The sequence below is a fragment of the Squalius cephalus genome, assembly GCF_949319135.1.
Source record: "Squalius cephalus genome assembly, chromosome: 2".
NCBI lineage: Eukaryota > Metazoa > Chordata > Actinopteri > Cypriniformes > Leuciscidae > Squalius > Squalius cephalus.
This window is the reverse complement of record NC_137123.1, coordinates 47,570,178-47,594,171: the sequence shown is the minus strand read 5'-3', so window position 1 is coordinate 47,594,171 and position 23,994 is coordinate 47,570,178. Positions and strand designations below refer to the sequence as shown.

The window sequence follows — 23,994 nt, the reverse complement described above, 5'->3', positions numbered from 1 at the left end:
TAATTAAACCCACTAACTCTAACACAGATTTTTCTGCCGTTTTAAATCAGAGATGTTATTAAACAATAATGACAAGGAAGTGTCATGAAACTACAAATAAAGCCAAAAAAAGTGCATTAAAATTGCTGTGATATTCGTGAAATTGCTTAATTTTCTATTGATGCCCAAATCATTGTTAATACATTGTGACTATTTGATAGCCTGGCCCTACTACATTAGTGCAAGTATCCCTCAAATGGGATTTCCATGAATCAATAGAGAAACTGTCCCGATCCGACGCTAAAGAGAGAGAGAGAGTTATGCCAGAAATGTCCCAGCTCTCGTCTGACTGCTCTGGCTCTAACTGTATTCATGAAAGCATCAGGAAGTCAGGAGGCTTTCCACGTCCCTCTCATTGTATTTCTTCCCTGTTCCACCTCTCTCTTTTTCCACTCTGCTCAGACTGCCCTTCTTTACATCAATCCTTTCTGTCTGTTTCTAACTCTTATTCTGCTCTTCATCGCTCTTTCTTCATTCCGCTCTCCCGCTTTGATCTGGTTCGGCCCACTCTGCTGGTAACAATAGACTTCACCACACAAACTCTTCTTTATATAGTGTAAATCCACTAGTGATCTCATTAGAGGCACTGATGGAACACAGATGACAGGACTACTGTGTCTGGAAATACCATTGTAAAGAAGCGGGGTTCAGAGGAGGCCATGCAAGGGAAGACACCTCGTTTCAATTATATGATTGGTTGATTTCAACTTAAAATCAATGGAATTTGACACACTGTGTGGCAACAGTTCTTCCTTTCTTGACCAAGTATTTGGTGCTAGGCAAAACCACATTGCGTACCCTATTCACAGTATAAGATCTTTCAGTCTTTTTTTCAGTCAGATCATTGTTTGTTTAAGGCTTTAATCTCACTAATGTTGATTCATAGTCCTTAGTAAGAGTAGATGGCATATTTAAATTGGGGAACAAAAACAAAGATATGAGGGATATTCCATATACAGTATACTGTTCTGCACCTAGTTGTCAATTGTTAAGAAAATGCACATACAATGGGGTCCAAAAGTCTACACGGGAAATCATCAGGGATTCAATATCTAAACATTGAAAATATTAAAATAATGTAATTTTACTATACAAATTATATTATGTTATTTTATTATTAATAAATTACATTATATTATAAAATAAAAAGAATTGTGGGAGAATGGTGATCTCTTTTTGAAAAAAATAAAAAAATAAAATGTGATTCTCAATTTATCCAGAATCGTACAGCTCTGGTTAAAACATTTCAAAACGCACCTGCATTGTTTTGCATTTTGTGACTTTCCGTTGAATAAAAGACACATTTTCAAGTCATATATTTCATAATAGAGGATTTAATAGTGTTAAAATATCGTCTTGTCTCGTGAACCCAATATCGTGTATCATCTCGTCTCGTGAACTGAGTGTATCGTCACACCCCTAGACTTTACTCCACATAAAAAGTAAAGAATTTTCTACATATTTATCCATTCAATCCCTAAGTAAGTTTCTCAAACATACACCAAGATCTGAAATAGATCATCTAGGTTCATGTAACGCTGTGAACTAATGACATTCAGCAGTGTGGCATAGAAGTTAGCGTCGCAAACCAAATGAAGGTCGAGTGTGTCACACTGGGACAGTTTGTTTAAGCTAATATGAGGATGCGTCTTGCCCAGGCACCTGCCCCATCTTCATTAAATCCTCTCTTGACATTTACTACCACAGTAGAATGAGGCAGTTCTCAGGTCAGAGCGTCCAGCCAATGAGGAGAGAACGTTATATGGGTGCTAGCCATGCTAGAGGGGCCAATCTCTTTAGGGGCACTAGTGCGTATCTGATGAGGTCTCTTTATATTCTACACATTTAAATGGTGGAAATACCCCGTATGTATGCATTGTACGCGGACACACACACACACACACACACACACACACACACACACACACACACACACACACACACACACACACACACACACACACACACACACACACACACAGTCATGCTTCATGAGTCACCTGATTTACTCTAACCCTTGACAAGGTAATTTAGCTGTACAACAAGCTTGGCCAAATTTCTTATTTTGCATAATGAGGTTCCTATGAATACTTAGAAGATTTTTTTGGGGGGGAGGGGGTTCTCCCAAAATGTAAGCCTTTTAAAGGTCAGATTAGTATCGGACTTGAGTAAAAGTGAGACTTTATTTGAAGGAAAAGGACTGTGTTTATGTGTGTGTGTTTAATTCAGGTGCAAAGGGAGCTCTTTGTGCCTGTCATGTTCTTTTTTTGTGTGTGTTGTGGCAGGGCAAAGACAGGAAGTAATCACCGTCTGAGTAAACATGGCCCAGTCTCCTGAATGACCCTAATCTGCCATGAGACATTCCACACGCCCCATGGTCTACACACAAACACACACACACACACACACACACACACGTGTGTGCACACACTGGGTTCAACATACATAGATCGACGCAATTACGCACACAGCTTGCCATCAAAAAACCCAAACTCAGCTGCTCAGACTGACAAATCCCAGTCCTGCCCAAACCAGACCTGATATGCAAGATATAAAAACTAAAACTAGAATCAAAACCCAGCAGTTGGTTTCCCCACGACACAATTTGAGAAGATCCAGAGCTGGTGTCATACTTGCTGTTTCCAGACAAACACACACACACACACGCTGTTCTAAGAGCCATGCTAAACTACACCCTGCTTGTTTATTTTCCTAATTTAGCTCTACAAACCGGCTATGACGTGAGGTCAAGGTCCAAAATGAACTTTTTGCCACACCTGCCAATGGTGACTGAATTGACAAAATGAATGTTTTTTTATCTTTTTTTTCATTATGGCAATGTGATTATTTAGATGTTTTTTCTTTTTCTTTTTCTTGCATAATAGTGAGAAACAGCACATTGGCTATGTCCAGACTTCAGGTAAAATTGGCCCAAATCTGATTTTTTTTTTTTTTTTGTTTGTTTTTTTTGCTCATATGTGAACAGCAGTGATAAATCTTTTCAATTCTGATTTGTGGTTCTAAACTGAATACAGATCTGACTTTTTGCAATGTGACCTCAGTGTGAGCAGTCATTTTGGGATTCATTGACTTTTACATCACTACAGATCAACATTCGTTGTAATTTCATGCTGGAATTCACATATTGGTTATTCTTTGGTCATCTCTTTCACAGAACACAGAAGTTTTTGACTTTTTCAACTTTAATTCATTATATGCTGGAAATATTGAGTTCATGAGAGACATAACAATGTCCAATTTGTGAACAAACTGTTCTTTTGAATGAGATCTTGTCAATGAATCAGTTGATCCAGTTCAGAAAACAGGTATGAATGATTTGTTCAAGAACCAGACTGATTAATTTCTCAAGCAACTAATGCAATAATCTGGATGCAGCAGTTATAAACCCACTGGAGGAGAAGATTTTCATGGAATAATGATCTAAATTTTAGTTTATCACACAAAGCTGTCATATAGCCTATATCTTCAAAAAATGTATAGCTTAAACAATGAGAAATATGAACAACTATTACACCTTTATTTTTTGTGATCTATCGAACTCATACAGGTTTGAAATTGCATGAAGGTGAGGAAATGATGACAACTTTCACTACACTGTGAATTATCCCTATTATCTATGCACTGTATGTATGTATGTATGTATTGATTGATTGATTAATTTTACCAGACAATGGCTTTTTTGCGCAAAAAAAAAAACCAAACAAACTATTTTTACTAATGTTTGGTGTGTTAATTTTAGACCCTGCATGGGGTGCAGCTAAGAATAATGATGTCTTCAAGGTAAAATAATGAAATGGTGGCATATAAAATACTGCACAAAAAATTATACATGCTCATTCGAAGACTGTGTGGCTCACCAGTTCTGTTCTGAAATGCATTCTCTCTCTCTCTTCTCTTATACCTTAGATCCAGTTATGTTTTTTTTTTGTGTTTTTTTTCAAGCGTGTTTATTACAGTTTGATTGCAGACACAGCCATGTGAATTTATCGATCTCCTAATGGCCTGTGAATGGTGGAGTGGCAGTCAGGCGTAAGGATTCCCATTTAACCTCTGCTTATTAAACAGGAAGTGTGCAGGGTAATGGCCTGAACTGGAGAGATGACTGGAGCAGATAGGCAATGAATCTGCATCAGATAGAGGGATGAAGAAACAGATAGAGGATTAAGGGCATAGAGGGTGGAAAGGAATGAAAGATGGACAGAATGAATGGCTAAAGGAATGTCTAGATGGAGAACGATGAACATATAAAAGAAAGGAAGCATGCAGTGAAGGAAGGAAAGACCATTAAAGGGATAGCAAGAACACCTAGATGGGAATAAGGTGAGTCGAGTCATTAATCAGCCTCAGTCACTGAGCATGAAGGGCAGAAGACTAGAACCCACTCCGACACCGAGGACTGCCCCAGTGCACACATTCACACCCACACAACTGCTTCACTGCAGGAAAAGAATGGCACTGTGTGACCTCTGCAGCAGAGATGCTATATTAAGGCGGAGAACGTGTAAAGCTGAGGAGAACTTGATGTGTGGATATATGCAGATTCGAGATCGAGGTGCAGTTAGCTGCTTAATTCACTGTCTGATGCTTTCAATTGCTGCCCTGGGATAAAGCAACTGTATCTGCTGGTCTAAAATAATTTTCTCCAAACAAAATCCAAATGGTCGTACATGTATTATTTATTCAACGGTGTAATTTATTGAAAAAGATTTTAAATTTAATTATGGTAGCATTAAAAAGTAGTCTGAAGTACTAGTACATTGCAAAAAAACAAAAACAACAACAAAAAAAGAACACATATGCCTGCTCTTGAGTCGATTAAAAATAAGTGTAAAAATGAGTGTTGTTTTGTATAGGATGCTCAAGTTGCATGATCTAAATGTGAACCTTACTGACTTCACAGCTTTACTCTGCAGTTGACACGCATTCCACCTATGATGTCATACTTAATTTGACGAATGAAACTGAGGCTGTGAAGGGACGGAAGTCAAGTGGAAAAAGATCCTTGGTGTCTTTTAGCTGACAAAACAATTCAAATACATACACTGGAAATTTGTGCAGACACGTTGCACCACCTGAGCGATCAACACAGAGGCATACAACAGTACAACAATTGCTGTACTTTCGTCTCTTACATCAATGTTTTCATTTGCGTCCTAATAAATATGCCATCTACTTTGACCAAAGTCTATATAAATCAGGGGTTTAATACAATCTGGCTCAAAGTCCTATTAGGCTCACATCCAGGACAATAATGCAAGGAACAACCAACTAACAATGTCCTTTAATAATGGATTACAGACCACCATGCCAGGTTCAGTAACACCAACATCCTGCTCGTCTGGGATGATGTAAAGCAGATAGTCTTGAATGGTAAATGTTCTTTATGGTAGCACTGGATGCTGTGTGTACTGTGTACTGTACATTTCACAACTAAAGCAACTAATTAACACTTTTTTGCTGTGGTACTGTAGATTCAGAAGCAGAGCAGAAAAGATTTCAAATATTTATAACAGTATTCTGGCAAGAGAATGCAGAGGTTCAAGAGGAGTTATCCATCATGAAAGTCATTAATAAGAACTGGTCCTCGGTTCAGACCTACTGTCTAAGTCTCAGATCAGGTAGTGCTGTTCCTGAGGGAAAGGCACCTGGACCTGTTTGAAGGACATCTGTAGCTGTCAGTGGGGCAGTTAGTGAGCTAGATCTGTCTGAACTGGTCTGTGCTTCTGTGTGGCAGCTCCCAGAGAAAAAGAGATGAATAATAAATGAGTGTGGGAGACAGAGAGGTAAGGAAACAGAAAGAGAGATTCCTATTGAGTCTGTAGTATGTCTTCAGGTCTCACGGTAACAGCTAAACAAATGTTTTGTAAGTGTCTGTTGAAGCTCAAACCTGTTTACAATAGCTCTGTTCCAAAGCATAGTGTGCTGACTCGCTGCCTACTGACTATAGAGACAGCTGTCTTCTAAAGATGCTATCACATTTGCGCAAAAAGGGTCAATTGTCTTTGCCAATGGTGTAGTGATGTATGAAGCACAGCTCTCACAGAATCACTATCAAACCAAGCAGCTTTCTTTTGGTCAACGGCAATGCTGCAAATTTGTGTAACCATCTTTAAATTGTTGAGTTGGAAAATCTTTCACCCTCACATGAAATTCACAATCATTCAGAATTCAGGATTCCTACTGATGACTGGATTTCGCCTGCAAAAAAATAGCCGTACAACAGTAAACGGGACCCCATCCTAACTGTCATGGTACCATATAAGTGCTTAACATAAGAAATAACACCAGAAATTCTATATTCACATTTAATTTTAATCGAGAAAGCATGTCGCATTAATCAGCATGAAATGAAAATTCACTATTTTGTGAATGCATGTTATACTGTAGATCTTACTGTAAGTGATTAATTCAAGTGTGTTTAATTTTTTTTTCTTAAACTTGTAATGTATAAGAAAAGCTCATAACTTGATCTTCTGTATTTAATTTGTCTAAACCCTGTCCCTCCACAATCAACTGCCAGCTTGTATTCATTTATGAGTGCAATGCCCACACCTCAATTACCAATCAAAAACTGATCAACAGAATCAAGTCCCGAACCAATATTTTTTTCTTTTTCTATAAACTGTTACACTTGTACGTAATATGGAAGAAAAGATGTGTCACCACTTCGGTTTCATCACAACTTTAAATTACATTGTGCACTCAAAAATGTGTTAATTACACATAATTATTGTTTTCAATATTTAATGAAATATAGGTTTGGTTTTTTAATTTATAATAAAAATTTCTCCTGCTTTAGTCCTCTATCTTGGATTTATTTTTTCATGGAAGGCATTGCCATGCATTCTAGGATTGGCTCCTTGGCCAAAGTGAAGTAATCTTAGAATACAATTAAGACTACTTTTTGGAACATTCTATGAGTCAGGTGATGGTTTAAAAACGCAATAAAAATGGGAATGAAGTTGGCAATGAAGTAAACGGAGAGAGAGAGAGTGAGATGTGTCCATTTGTCTGAAAGAATATGTGTAAGAGAAAGAAACACACTCACCTCTCTGAGCATGGGGTCAGATATGGAGCTCAGGTTGACCGCTCCTTCATAAGTCAGGTAGTAGAAGACATTGAGAGCTCTGATGGCCTCAGGTCCCTGCTGCTTGTATCCGAATATCAGATCAATCCACTGATGCAGCTGACAGGACACAAACTCACTCTCCAGAGCCTATACAAACACACAGGAGATAAAACTAATGTCATTCAAGCTCAGTGAAACAACAAGATTGAGAGAACACACTGCCCAAAAGAACTACATCAAGATGCTGTAGGCAAATAAGCTAAATTGAGGGTTAGTTAGTGAATAAGATGCATTGAAATACCATGTGGCATGACTGCTTAGTGAATTCACCACAGATTGTGACATATTTGTTATTTTTTTTCACATGCCCAACAACTCATGGAGAGTTCCTCAGAGAACGTAAGCAAGTAGCATGGGTAACGGGATCTGTCAAAATGTGCTTTCAACAGTCACAAATGACATAATACACACAAATTACAAGCATATGCTTCCAGGACAGAACCACTGGAGCAAAGCAGATCGTCTTACATGAGCAGGACGAGATATCTTTGCTCCTTTGTTAAGTCTCATCCTCTGCGTGCCATGGGGCGTCTGAGAGCGTTGTTGTTTTCGGAGCTATGATTGTTCTTCGACTGTCATAACATCGAAACACAAGCTGTTTCTCTCTTCATTAGCCGCCAAAGGAGGGCCTCCGTTTATGACTGCTCATAAAAAACAGCAATTGTGTTAATTTGCTCAAAGCTGTGTGGGCACAAAGGCCTCTAAACGAGCCCAAATGAGTATGAGAAGAGCCTTGATTGTCATTGCTGCCTTGTGTCACATTAATTTCGAGACAAACATTAGGCCCTGCACTTAAACAGCAATTTATATTATTTAAACGCTTACCGGAAGGGGCTTAGCATCACTCATTTAAATGTGAATTCGCTGACAGCTAATTTCGCTTAATTTGCACTCCAAGCTTTCTTAATTAGAACTTTAAATCAGAAGGGCAATGAGAGATGCTGTAAAATGGGGCATTTTGCAATACGACAACAGGTTTGACAGCAAACTGGTTCGGATCTTGTGCAGTAATAACTTCATGAGTGATATTACAAGAAAGCAAAAAGTTCAGAGATGAAACCTAAAACCTAATTTCTTAAGAAATTAGATATTCTGTTTGTTTGTTTTTAGCTTGCACAGTGTGTATGCTATGGAAATTCACACAAAGGTGAGAAATAATTGCTTAGTTTATAATCAGGACGGTACTCACTACTGCTCACTCTATATTGAAATTCTATACTTTATACTACATTACTATTGTAAATAATTTTAATGTTACATATTTTTTAATAAAAAAAGAAATATAATAAAATATAAACAAAACATTTAATACATGTGATATTTGATAAAGGGTTTAATATTTTTCATTGTTTTACTACCAATGCACAGCATCTATCACAAGCACTTGCCTAAAACATGCAGATTTATTCCAGTTAATCTATTTGTCTACAATTTTATTAAAAAGAACCTGTTCCTCTGAGTCTTTGGATGGATTTATTTAGTTTATTATGTGGATGGATTGACCCCGCATTGTTCCACGACTTGTCTGTTTCCAAACTTAATACAGAGGCTGATGGGCATTTAATGTGGGCCTCCATCTTGTGTCAATCAGCGAGGGGAAACAAAGAGGGGGGCAATGTTATTGGACACCAACTCTCCAGAGGACTACCTTTATGTTAATCAAGGAACTCTAAAATCAGGAATGAGATGGGAACCCCGCTCAGGGAGACCTGACCTCATCAGAGATGCAGAGAGCGTTTGGTAGGGTCTCCTGAGGCAGGGGTGTCACTCTGAACCCATGCTCTTTCATCAAAAGAGGAGGGGGAGATGTGTACCTACAACATTAGATTCCTTTTTAAAAATGACTACACCACTCACGTTAACCCAGAGGGCATGTTCGTATATATACAAATAAATGTAAGTGTTTTTGCAGTAAAATGTCAGGTTAAGATGTTTAATATGACAGAAGACTATTTTTATAAATGTGTCTCATACAAAGACAAAGCCAAGCAAAAAAAACTGATTTACCAGTTCACAAAACGAAACCAAAAACAAAAAGCCAAAACCAAGCTTTTTGCTTTTCTTTTTCTTTTACTGATTGGCCAGTTTACAAAACAAAACACATTTTAAAGATTTCTAAAGGATCGGAAACAATATTAAAAAATGTGTGGCGTTGTCTGCCAGTGCAGGTTTTTAAAATAATAGTTTTAACAGGCATGACAATTATGTAATTATTTACTCATTCTGCTGTCGTTTCAAAATTAAATACACAAATAGAAATATTTTTATGAATTGACATTCAGAACTTGCTATATAATGACAAAGAACACAAAACAGTCTCATAAAACTATTTTAAAAAACTCTTGGGATGAAATGAAGATCATCAATGGATTTTTTTTTTTTTTTTTACTGTTCATCATAAAATGCTATCTTATGCCTAATGCTTAAGCCTTTGACAACTTTTATAATATTTTTATGGTCCTTTGAAGCTTGACAGCTTTAGTCACTATGAACTACTGTTGTATGATTATAAAAAATATCTACGGAAAAATATCAGTATACGGGTCTGGAATGACACGAGGGAGAGTAAATAATAAAAATCTTCATTTATTTGGGTGAACTATTGCTTTAAATTCATGTATATGTACAAAAGAGGCCCAGGAGTGTGTAAGATGCAGCTCATTAAGACTGCTCATATCTGGAGAGCATTATTGATGTGCCAATTAGTAGATGCAGTATGTCCCATAAAATCCACTGGGAATCATCAGCATTATGGAAATGTGTGTGTATGTGTTTGTGTGTGTAGAGGTACTGTCGACTGTGGGGTGAGGTTTCACAGCTGCTGGATCAAAAAAAAATGGATTAAATTTTATTTCAGCACTGCTTTTATACAAAGGAGAAATGCCACTGTAAACGCAACAAAGAATGAATTTGAACTTGGCTGAAAACAAAAAGCACTTTGAAAAAATTGTTATGGAATAAATACTGTAAACCAAATATCCTAAATTTAACACAAACAAATAACACCGGAAACTAGCAGATTTAGTAACTTATAATACCACCTCACATTTGGCGAAATCTGACAAACTGTAAATGTAAAAAGCATATTTGTGTAATGATACCATGATCTATTCTCCTCTCTGAAGGAACAAAATTACGAGCAAGTCTCAACTCTGGGAGTATCTGAAAGTTATGGAAATGTCATTTCCAAAAACTACTTTAAACTTTAGTTTTATGTGCAAACTGACAAGCTCACTGAGACATAAAACAGGATTGAAGACTTTGTTATAACAGATCTTTAATTTTTCCCCTATTTTTCAGAGAAACCCTACAGTACACATAGTACTGTTAGACACTAATGATACTTTCAAACATGTCTTTTTACGAGATGGATCTTTCTGAGCTCTTTATGACTTTCATTGACCATTTCCCTGTCTTTAGCAGCCATTTAAAAGCATTTTAAGGACTTAGAGGTAACCTGTCTGTGGCCATGTTAAAATGTCACATAACAAATCAATCTGGCTGTTTTGCATTAGAATACAGGGCTGTCAAGGGAGAAGGAGTGAGATGGCGAACACGCGAGCAGACGGGATTATTTCATTGGCAGCTGGATTGTGCAGTATTGATTAAGAGAGATTATAGTGGCACTAATCACGCATGTGGACTGTGCAATGAGACTATGACACAGTGACAGACAATGCAAATGAAACCCATGAGTCTAATATGGAACAGATTGTGAAACTCAAACTGTGAAATGTTGTTTCAACTCAAATCAATATTTCATGTCTATTTATTTATTTATTTGAGGAGTAGTCGTGTAATAAGGATATCATACAGTTAGTTGATCTCTAATGCAAAAGTATCCCATTCTGGGCTAAGACAAGGGACCTGATGTATAAACTTTGCGTATGCACAAAAAAGGCATTGAAATGTGTGTACGAAATTTTCCATGCACATATTGGGATTTATAAAAAAATAAACTAGGTGTAAATGTGCGCACCATACGGACACTCTAGACTGTGCATACACACTCTTTTACTGGAGTGAGCAAAGTAATGAAGCAATGTATGTTTTACATCTGATATGTTCATATCATTATTGGAGTTAAGCACTGAAATTTCATGAAATCTTTTTCCAGAAGTTACAATATTTTTATATGAATTTAAACAGAACTTTTGAACACTTTTCCTGTGGAATGCTGTGTTTTAATGTTTTAACTACAGCGAGGATTGCTTGGTGCATGATAATTCCGCTTTGAATTGTGTTCTAAATAGCAGAACTATTTGCGTGCGAATAATGATCAATGATGCGCAATAACTCCGTCTAAGCAGATGGCTTAGCAACATAGACAGAAGGCCTATAACGACCGACACTGAAGGACTCGCTCGGTGATCGAACGGTCCGTTGGCCGGTTTGAATAAATCTGAGTGTGCTGTTGGTGTCCTGCACAGACAGACAGTAGCCGAATGATAACCATTTTTGGGGTCTTCCCAATATTATGAAAAATACTATTCTATTTGAAGGATAGAATTTGAAGGAAACTGTAAGATATGCACGTTAAAAACCATTAATAAGTAAACCATCCTAAAATGTATGTTTACCTTACAGAAAAAATTGCATACATTTGATTTAAATTTGAATTTAAATAGCCTTCTATTTGGCCAGTGGAAAAGATTCTGGCGTACACGTTTTTATAAATCTGAAAAATGTTGTGCATACGCACACTTTTAGGATAAAATCTATGGAAAGTTTTATACATGAGGCCCCTGATCACATTGTCAGCATTAATTTTGCAATAGCTACCAGGTGATTGTACTGACGACAGCATAAATAAACTTATACTGTTCTTTATCTACAAATGACTTCTTCCACAGTACACAAGCAAATTCCTGCAAACTGTAAACTGTAATTGTTATTGAGGACACCTGTAATGATAATCATCAACCAAAGGGGATAAGCAATGTCAGAAGAAATGGCGATATGGGTGTGACTATACTGCATTTCTGAAATACTATCACACATACCCGATCTATCGGGATGTTCCCAAAGCCGAATAGCTTATTCGGAAAGGCATAAATAATGACTTTAAAATGAATAACGAATTTAATCGAATAATAGAAAATGCAGTCATTCCTTGTTCTTGCTAGATAACAGGTGAGCAAGACAGAAGCACACAATATTAATCAACTAAGATAATCAACTAAAATGACAATGTAATAGTGTGTAATAGTGAGTGAATGAGTAAAATCTATGAATGAAACAGTACATCCTCGCTGTCCATTCTCAGCCATTAGGCTGGTTATTCACAGCAAACCTGCGTACGTCAGTGGTTGTCTGTACTGTGTTACTAGAACTGAAAATAAACCGGCTGACCGTTCAACGACCAAAATTAGATGTTTTTTCTAGAACGTGCAGTCTAGAAAATGACTGACCTGGAACCCCTGATTCAAGATCAAAATCACGGATAAGCTCTGGAAGTTATTACTTCACCTCCCCATATAAAACTAATTCCGTCTGAATAGGCCTAAAAACGAACCTATAATTAGAGGTAGCAGAACAAGACCCTTCATCCCAGAATGCATCTGGCTGAGGTGCAGTGGAGAGGGAATTATTTGGATAGCTGTTCAAGAGTGGCAGGGCCTCTCAAATGACTGATTCACTCTGGTTAGAGTGTGAGACAAGCATGTGTGTGTGTGTCCATGGCACACAAAGAATGATTAGAATAGATGGTTGTGTTAATTAACTTCTACTCTGAGCTCCTTAAGTCTATAGAGAGTAACTGATCAGGTAATGATGTATTCTTATTCTGTGAGTGAGAGTGTAGGAGAGAGTGTGTGGTAAATATTACACTGAGAGAAATAAGAGTATCATTTAATTTATTGTTTACTGTTTATTTCAAACAATGGTAAAGCTTTAAAATAAGGTTCAATTTGCATTAGTTAATACATTAAAAACTAACAATGAACAACACTTACTTTATAAATATTTATACTTTATAAATATTTATAAATGTAATATTGTTCATTTATATTCTTTCATAATACATCAACTGTTGTTAATGTAAACCTTGAAATGTTAAAAATGTATTAGCAAATTAAATTAAATTAAATTAGAAATTAACATTATCAATGAACAATGCTTTTGCAGCATTTATTAATTTAGGCAAGTTCATGATATCTATAGATTAACTATAATCTTAACGAACTGAACCTTTAGCCAAACATAAATATCTAAATAAACAAAAATAAAATAAAAATAAATATATATATATATATATATATATATACATATATTTATTATATAAGATCGGAAAGAGCACTTTTTAAGGACTAATTATTCACTGTCTCATGACCATAATCCCAATAATTCAGTTTAAAAGCTACTAAAATATTTAACCATTTCAGTTCCACTTGCACTCATGAAAATTAATTTCCCTTTAAAGTTCAGTTACTGTCTTTGATCAGTCATCAGTAAGCACATATACATTAAAAAATAGAGACTGTACACTTTGATGACCTTTCCTATTTCCAGCGGAATGCATTATTAACCCTAGAAAAGCCCAGGCCAATGTCATACATGAGTATATCATTCTCTGCCTATTATGGCTGGGGTACATGTAAGGTGACCCTGAGAATCCCCAGAAGTTTAACAGGACAGAGTCATATGAAGCAGCAGTAAATTAAGATGCTCTGCTGTTGGTGTGAATGTTGATATCTAGGGTCAGTGATTTCCATGATGGATGCCCTAAACTTGTCGTCCTTGTCGGGGCTGGTTTGAAATGCAGACGGGGTGAGAGTGATTGTGTGTGTATGTGTGAGAGAGAGGCCAATGAGTTGCACCCATGCTGAAAATTAATTTCTCCATTTATTCACAGGGCATGCTTGAGTGAATGACTGTGAAGGAGAATTCCAAGGCTAAGGTGCATTTCTTCCTATCCCACAACCACCAAACGTGCTAGCATGCACATCAACAGGCTGGTCTTTCAAACAGGAGAAGAGAGGAACTTCTGGAGTCTTGTAAAGTGGGTGAGTGTGTCAGCTGCAGTGGATCACAGTATTTCACAGGCTCCGCTCTACTCCCAACATTACATCACACAAGAGGAGGAATCATCATGACAACACAAGCAGATACTGTGCAGACACATGCACTCTATTCCACTATCAGAAGCTGAAATGGTAAAGGAAACAAACAGTGCGAAGCGGAGGGCAGATTCTGAGAAATATCTGTCTTCATGTCATCTATGCAAAACCGATTAGTAAGAAAGTAGTCATTTAGCTCACACCTTGATTTAAAATTTACACAGTAAAAGGTTTACACTTTATTTAAACACTAAAATGAGTTTGTCTAGTGTTATACTTGTGATCAAGTGGATTTGGAGTCTCTGTCAGTGTTACTTTAGTAGTATTTATATTATATTATCGTTTTTTTTATAGCTTTTATTTTTATATTTTCACTTTAATTCTTTTTATTCTAATATTCATTAAAAAAAAGTATGTTCTTTTGTTATATTCTTTCTCATTTCTGTTAGTTATTCTATTATTTTTATATTGGTAATTCAGTTTTATTTTTATTTCCTGTAGTAATAACTTTTAGTACTATGTATGTACCCTAACCCTAACACTCTGGTCCCTATCCATTATTGATTAAGACATCCATGAAAGTTTTTGTGCCAATTTTACTAATGTTTGAAAGTACTAAAAATAAAGAATACTCATTTAAAAAACAAACAAAAAAACATTGTTTTTCAAAATAAATAAATAAAATCTTCATACATTTAAAATATTGCCAAAATATAATACACAGATGAAACTGCTGCAACGCATCATGTGAAGGCTAATCCAAGCTTGGTTGTTTACAACTGTGGTTGGTAGTTGGTAGGCAAAATAACCCAGCACTGAGGAAAAAATGCCCACATTTGGTTGGTGACATAATTTTCCCAGCCTGTTAGTATTGACAGTTAAGGTACAGTAGCCACATCAGCACTAGCGATGACAGCGTGAGCTGAGATGCATTAAGACATGGCTATAGATGTGTTTGAACAGAAAAGAATGCGTGAGGAGATGAGAGGAGAATGCAAACACTGATGACCTCTGACACAGCAGACGTCTGTGGTCTTCATATGGAGACATGCAGCCTGCAGACGGGCTGTGGGAAACAGGAGTTTCGTGACGAAGTTCGCTATAAGACATGACTCAGACTTATCCTCTCAGTTTAGATGTCTGCTGCTACACGTGTTCGGCTCTTGTGATGAAACTTAAATCAAAGGCAGTACCAAACCTCAAGCTCAACTCAAAGATGATCATGTGATATCACCATTAGAATATTATGTTGACCTTCAGTTCCCACACAAGGCAACAACACTTAATGGACTCACCCAAAATCCCAGCACACTTTAGTAAGTGCAAAAAGCTGTCATCATATAAATCTGACAAACTTCAGGACGCTGCGTTCATGGGTGTATGTCGGTCTTCTGCATGTTTTTGCTCAACTTAAAATGACACTTGTCTCTCAGCTAAGTGTGAGCTTGATTTAATGCCGAATCAGTTATCGGTCCCAGCTGGCATGCACAAAAAACTAAAAAACTTATTTTTTGAGTATTTTCACTCAGAAATTGCTAGTAAATGTCACAAATAATTACAAAGAAACAGCAAGTGACACTATGAATTCAACTTCAAAAATCATTTTTATAGTGTAGACTTCAACATAGTCTAACACTAAAAAAGCTTGTGCTGTAAAACACTAGACTGTTCATTTCACAAATGTTCTAACAGAATAATACACATATTGTCATCCAAATAGTTAGCAAACACAAATACTTGACTATGTGACACAGTACCTCTGTTCCAAAACCTATTGAGCCAACACTGGCAGCATCCACACTTACAGCAACTGTAAGAGAAACTCATATGTGACTGATGTGGACATTCTAAATAGAAAGCAACTCTACATGCCACACAACTAACATTTTCATATCAAGAAAGATGACATACACTCACCTAAAGGATTATTAGGAACACCATACTAATACTGTGTTTGACCCCCTTTCGCCTTCAGAACTGCCTTAATTCTACGTGGCATTGATTCAACAAGGTGCTGAAAGCATTCTTTAGAAATGTTGGCCCATATTGATAGGATAGCATCTTGCAGTTGATGGAGATTTGTGGGATGCACATCCAGGGCACGAAGCTCCCGTTCCACCACATCCCAAAGATGCTCTATTGGGTTGAGATCTGGTGACTGTGGGGGCCATTTTAGTACAGTGAACTCATTGTCATGTTCAAGAAACCAATTTGAAATGATTCGAGCTTTGTGACATGGTGCATTATCCTGCTGGAAGTAGCCATCAGAGGATGGGTACATAGTGGTCATAAAGGGATGGACATGGTCAGAAACAATGCTCAGGTAGGCCGTGGCATTTAAACGATGCCCAATTGGCACTAAGGGGCCTAAAGTGTGCCAAGAAAACATCCCCCACACCATTACACCACCACCACCAGCCTGCACAGTGGTAACAAGGCATGATGGATCCATGTTCTCATTCTGTTTGCGCCAAATTCTGACTCTACCATCTGAATGTCTCAACAGAAATCGAGACTCATCAGACCAGGCAACATTTTTCCAGTCTTCAACTGTCCAATTTTGGTGAGCTCGTGCAAATTGTAGCCTATTTTGCTGCATACCTCGGTTGTAACGAGTGGTTATTTCAGTGAAAGTTGCTCTTCTATCAGCTTGAATCAGTCGGCCCATTCTCCTCTGACCTCTAGCATCAACAAGGCATTTTCGCCCACAGGACTGCCGCATACTGGATGTTTTTCCCTTTTCACACCATTCTTTGTAAATCCTAGAAATGGTTGTGCGTGAAAATCCCAGTAACTGAGCAGATTGTGAAATACTCAGACCGGCCCGTCTGGCACCAACAACCATGCCACGCTCAAAATTGCTTAAATCACCTTTCGTTCCCATTCTGACATTCAGTTTGGAGTTCAGGAGATTGTCTTGACCAGGACCACACCCCTAAATGCATTGAAGCAACTGCCATGTGATTGGTTGATTAGATAATTGCATTAATGAGAAATTGAACAGGTGTTCCTAATAATCCTTTAGGTGAGTGTAAATATTAAGTTGTAACCAAGAGTAGAACTCGTACCACAGCATCATGTCCTGGTTTTGGAGCATATCAAATTCTTTTCATCACTCAGCCAATTTCCTACAATCAGCAAATACACCCTGACATTTGTGAAAGCAAACATGCATGCATCTGCAAGCTCTGTGATTCTTTACAACAGTCCCCTGTCACTGTGCCACTCTTCAGATCATAAGGGCATTTCTATCTGATGCGTGCACATGCTCTCTGTGGATGATCAACTGTCATCTGCATTAGTGTCCTCAGTATAATATGACTTGAGTCTGGTGGCGTGGAGCTCAGGAAAAAACTAGGTATAGGTTTCTTTGAGAGTCTTGGAGACATTGCCGCAATTCTTCTGGATTTAGTCAGTCTCAGTTTTTTTCTGTTTCTTCATGTAATCGCAGACAGACTTGATGATGGTGAGATCAGATCTCTGCGTGGAGCATACCGGCTGTTGTCAGACTCCTCTTGCATACAAAAATCTAACTGGATTATTACAATTAATGGCAAAATGAATGTTTGGAAATGTAAACTGATATTTCCTACTGACACACTATGCAAAAGATATAAATAACGCTTAAAAACATTTTTTGAGTGAAAATACTAACATGTACAGTACTGTGTATATACAGACTGTGAAAATAAACTGGGAACTATTACTATGATGTAAAGTTTATGTTTGCAGACTTAATATCAGTTCAATTACCAACTAGTTGCTCATATTTAAAATGTATACAGTTGTAATCAAAATTATGCAACCCCCATTGCAAATCAGGTGAATAATTTTGAGACTGCAGGAGCCATTAAAAGTTGCATTTTCAGTTGAATTTGAGGAAACCACTTGAAACATTTGTTGTGTTGAGCTATTTCAATTACTTTTGTTTGATTTGTTCATTGCAAACAACTGAAAGTCTGTAAAGTTTGCCAATAAACCTGATTTGCAATGGGGGATGAATAATTTGGATTACAACTGTATGTCTGCTGCAATAAATTAACAATCAATTAACAATGACAAAAAGTAAATTAAGAAGATTTGCCCTTAGTGAACTGAAGCGCATATTTGCTTCCTGTGTTTGCAGTAGTAGTACACTATGTATTATATGGCAACTACTTCTCATACTAGATTATCTTTTAATGACGGTGAAGCTTAAAATGACAGTTTAATGCATATCCCACACTGGTTTGTGATAAAACATGAATATGAATGACATGCTTCTTAAATACATCTATGATAATCGATTCTTTAATTTGCCAACTAACAAAAGTCATTTGGCAACTAAATGTTTTTAACGGTCTCAAGTCATTTTTAGTATAAAGCCTTGGAGTGGTTACCAGCTGTGATATGAGTGTAGTCAAAGGGTATAAAACATGTAGTTTACACAATTTGTACTGCAATAAGACCAGTATGGTATTTTTCCAGTAAATGACCATGCCCTTTAAATAGCTGATGCAATACTAAACAGTTAAATCCAATAAAACGCAAATATTAACACCTTTCTCACTCTACTGCCACTTACAGTACATCAACCTCAATGTCAACACATGATAAGCAAGTACTAGTATGTTAGTTAGCATCACTAACCACAGTTGTCCTCTAGGCTGAAAACATCTCCCTTATAATTCTTGAGGATCTTTTTGAGGTTTATGGAGAGCAACCTGGTCCAAGGTCACTGCACAGTTAAGTCTACAATCACCTGCCACTGCTGCGGTTATATCTGGGTGAATATGTGATGAAGGATTAGTCATGTATTGTGGAATGTTCTTTAGCATGACAGTGGCCAGAGCTGACTTGTTATCTGGCGGGTGGGATCAAGTTCTTAACCTCTCCCTCGACCCTGTGGTAAAAACAACAATCGCTGCTGATGTGAGTGTCGCGTGACATCAGAAAGGGAGGGAAGGCTATGAGAAGAGAGGGAGAGGGAAATGTTTTTATTTCAGCAGGGGTCTGTTTAAAATACCCATTTAATCCAACACACATCCTTAAACTTATGTATTTACAATGCTCATGAATCCTGCCCAGTGTGAGCACCATTTAACATAACAGGACCCAGGGAAAAGACAGTTTGGAGAGAGTAGGGGAAACGCATCATTTGGGAAACTTGCTTAAAAACATTATTTTTCATTGTATTTCATTATATTTCCGTTTGGTGCTTCAGAAATTACACATTACAGCTTCAAAGGTGCACTCAGTGTTTTGAGTTTATGTTATGCTGGTCAATATGGTACTGTAGTAATCTTGGATCTATCAACTGACATCACGTGACATGGATTCAGCATCACGCGAAAGTAGAAAATAGTTTTCAGATGGTGATGTAATTTTAAAAGCTACAGTATTATCAACCAGCCATAATTAATTAATTCTGTGAGCAAAGGTGTCCAACAACATGGGGTTACTAAGTTAAAGTGAGTAGTGTTCAATTTGTCATGTGATGTTAACATGGTGACCTGCTCCATGTAAAACTCGAAATGACTAATAAGCAGTGGCATAAAATCGCTACTGAATCTACAGCATAAAATATACAGTATGACCACTGTTGAACAATTCTAGAATAAATTAATATTTTGACCTAAAGCTTTTTAGCGAATCAAAACCACATAGCACAACCAGTGTAGTCTGATTCCAGAAAAAAATGACTCTTATGACCAATGCATGAGCCAATGACAACAAATAAGACAGTTCAATAAATGAATAAGTGAATGAAGGAATTAATGAAAGATTCAAATTTATATATAGTAAGGGCTAGTTACTGGATTGCATATATGACACCTCTAAAAATCCGTGAAAAGTAATTAAAAAGCTTTTAAAATTAATGAATTACATTTATTTATAATATTTATATCTGGTCCATTCTGATATCATAATTTGGCAACAGACAGCTGAGGACAATAAATGCAATACAAAATATATTTGCTTCTGAATCAATAATGGAACCAATAAGAAAGCAGAATTGTTAGGAAACTGAATCTTTAGGGACATATTTCTGGGGTAATTTTAGGTTGAAGCATATTAAGACTAGATCAGTTATCTGAAAAGTTATTCAGGGGAACTGTTAACAACTTAAATGCATGGTTGCAAGATACAAATTCTGATTTATTCATTTAATTAAACCTTTTAAGTTGCAAACATTATTTTGATGAGTTCTGTCGACGTAATAATGTTGATCATTAGATTAACTTAATATTGTGTGTAATGTAAACTCAAATTTCTGCGTTGATTTAAAAAAAAGTTGTTAGTAACTTAATAAAATTGTCTTGATAACTTGAAATTGGGCAGTGGATTTCAAGTTCCAGCATGCTTTGCATAGGACTAGATATGGAGAATTAATGTTGAAATTAAGCGTTATTTTACGTTGTTTTTTTTTTTTTAGTGAAAGGAAAGACCTTTTAGTGTTTAATGCTGTTATGTTTGACATTTAAATGAGTTTCTTTTTACTATATTGAAGTTTTGTGGTTACCATTGTGCTGAAGAGTGGATACATGAATGTAAACTACATTGAACATAAGCAATGACTGCACTAATGCCAGTGACAAATAAACTTGTTCATTAAACTTACATGCAAAATAAGTTACGTTTAGCATGTTCTATACTTGCTGTGGATTTTAACTGACTGAAATTATTAAGAAATTATTAAGTTCCTCTAATGTAGTTTGTTGGCTGAAAGTAATTTCATTAAAAGTTAACTAAAAAAAAATTGACGCAAACAGTGTTTTTGTTTGTTTGAGCCAACAGATTATTTTGCATTATGTTAAGGAAATTATTTTGCTGTTCTGAGGATACATAGGCGCTCACAAAAACAGTATGTACCAATGGTGAGTGAAGTTATTTCTGGAAGCATGCAATTAGCGTGACTTGTGCAGATTGCAGTTTAATTAGCTGTTAATCATCTATACAACATAAATGACCAAGTGTGTGCACCATGCTGTTTTCTGGCCATTAGTGACAGATGAGCTAAAGAGTGTAGCAGGCCATTAGCTCTCTGCTGCATGTGTCTGTCTCTGACTGAGTCTGCGCCCTCATTACAAATGTAGCCCATTGTAGCAGAGTAGAACAGCTGACATCCCCTAATGCCAGCTATAAGTCATCAGCGGTGCTCATGCCCACTTTACACACACACACACACACACACACACACACACACACACGCGCGCGCATGCACGCACGCACACACAAGAGAGACAGAGAAGATCATGTTAATGAGAGGTTTCTGGGATGTAACTGCTGACAAAGAGCGGTAAGAGATCAGAGCATTTTTTGGGATTATGAAAAGATCAACTGAAAAATCTAATTACTGGAAAAGAGGATAAAACCTGTGACTTTACTTGCAGAAGAGTGTCTGCTGAGCTTCACTAACAAGATTCAACACAACATTTGTAGACACCACAGCTAAGCGTAGAGCACATGGAACCTTATGATTCACACTTTTTTTCTTACACAAACAAAGAGTCAATAACAAGGACTGATCAAAAGAGAAAGATCAAATTGTCTTCGTAAATATCACAAGCGAAAACATATCTGGCATATGTAGACTGATACAAATGGACCTAGGTCAGAATTTATTCTCATGAGCACAAAACTCCTTAAAACTGCCCTTGCACTATCAACAATAGTTGTAATACTTCTTTATTTTTGTATAATATTATCACATTGCGGACAATGATTTAATGGCTAACTTATATTATAAAATGAGGATAAAATTAATAATACAGTAAATAATTAGTAGATGTGTCCACGCTTTTGCCACTTTGAAGGGAGAGTTAACCCCCAAAATTTTATTCTGTCATCTTTTACTCACCTTTTATTTATCTTCAGAACAGAAATGAAGATAGTTTTAATATTTGCTCATTATTTTTGTCCATCCATTGAAAGTACAAAAAGACACAATTTAAAGTAATTCATATGAGTCAAGCAGTTTAATGCAAGTTGCTTGACATGCAAGAAGAAACCTTGTGTGTTTTTGTGTGTCAAGTAAGCACCTTAGAACTTCTGTGTTTACTATATTTGATGCGCTTTATCTATGTGTGTTGATCAATATTGATTTATGAATAAAAACCTAAATTAAATCTATTCAACACATATTTGAAGTTATGTGACACTTCAGCACACTTTGATTATACTGCTTGATTCATATGGAATACTTTTACAATATCTATTTGTACTTTGGTTTTGGCAGTGTGAGGTTATCATAAGCATTTATTGAACAAAAGTAATTTGAAAAATAATATTGAAAAAATGTAATAATTTGAAATATTGTTCCAATTTAGAATAACACTTTCTTTGTTTTAATTTCTTGTAAAATGTAATTTATTCTTGTGATAGCAAAGCTGAAGATCTCATGGTATGTAGACATATTACAGGCTACAATCTGCCCCTGCATTTAGTTTAGATTGTGTCAGAAGATTTGATGCACTGTACAGAAGCACTTCCATGCACTTAGTTGGCAGGCAGAGTCTGTGATATAAGGCCAATTAATACAGTACGGGTGTTGTACAACAGTACAATTATATTCCTATAGCACATTCACACATCAAATAGCATCTGATAGTGATCAAACAGCTAAAGTCTGTGCGACCCTACACACAGAGTGTGGATGTCTGTGTGCAAAACAGTTACATTGGATGAGGGGGTTTGTGTGTATTGTTTAACTTACATTGTGAGGACCAAATGTCCCCACAAAAATAGTAAAACCTGAGATCACCTGACCAGCCAGCGGTCCCAAAAAGGTTTGAAAATGCAAAAAGGTTTCTGTGATGAGTAGGTTTAGGGGTAGAGTTAGTGTAAGGGGATAGAATATACAGTTTGTACAGTATAAAAATCATTATGTCTATAGTCCCCATAAAGATACCGGAACCTAACGTGTGTGTGTGTGTGTGTGTGTGTGTGTGTGTGTGTGTGTGTGTGTGTGTGTGTGTGTGTGTGTGTGTGTGTGTGTGTGTGTGTGTGTGTGTGTGTGTGAGACACAGAAAGAACTGAATGAAAGCATCAGACTAATATCAGTGTTGTAATATCACCATAAAACAGGTCACAGGACTTTCAATGGATGAACAAAAAAAGATAAGAGAATTTTGAAAATATCATAATTTGTGTTAAGACTGGGTTTAGATCAACATGAAAGTGAGTAAATGATCTCAGAATTGTAATTTTTTGGTAAACTAACCCTTTAAGTGTATCTGTTTGGAAGTTTGATTCAGCAAAAAGAAAAATTGTCAAGCTTTTAGAAGACAATTTTAGAACACTAATAATGAACTTTGCTAGTCAAGATCATGTAATGTAATATGTTATAATGGTCAATGTACAGCACTGTAGGTTAACAGGGATGGTATTTCCATTACATGCCTGCCCATTTACTTCACTCGATTCCTGCTGTTCAGATCAATATTAAATCTTCACACTGGACCAAGTCAATCAATCCGTGTTGTGTCTCTCTGTGTTGCTCTATACATTGAGCTTAATTGAGTGTTAGTAAAAATGATCTGAGATCAGTTTTATAAATCCTGATACAGGAAAGTGAGGAAATGGAAGCTGATTACAGATGCATCAGCTGTATCACCTATCATTTGCATATTGTATGGCACAGTGTATAACAGAAATTGATAGGATAATAGGTAGTACTGAGGAGTTGGTATCACACTGATCTAAGAGCAGTTTTGAGGTAAGAATAGTCAGAACAGTTGAACGTAGGGTGGGATTAGTGCTGGCTAG

General features: G+C 36.7%; 1 protein-coding gene across 4 annotated transcripts in view; it reads right to left on the bottom strand.

The window, feature by feature from the left end:
• lrba (LPS-responsive vesicle trafficking, beach and anchor containing) overlaps positions 1–23,994 on the bottom strand; it is a 257,432-nt gene that overhangs the window by 24,039 nt on the left and 209,399 nt on the right. For all 4 annotated transcript variants that reach the window (XM_079850095.1, XM_079850096.1, XM_079850093.1 and 1 more), the window contains exon 47: positions 7,109–7,276. In XM_079850095.1, coding sequence (XP_079706221.1) covers positions 7,109–7,276 — 168 coding nt within the window. The remainder of the gene's footprint in view (positions 1–7,108; positions 7,277–23,994) is intronic.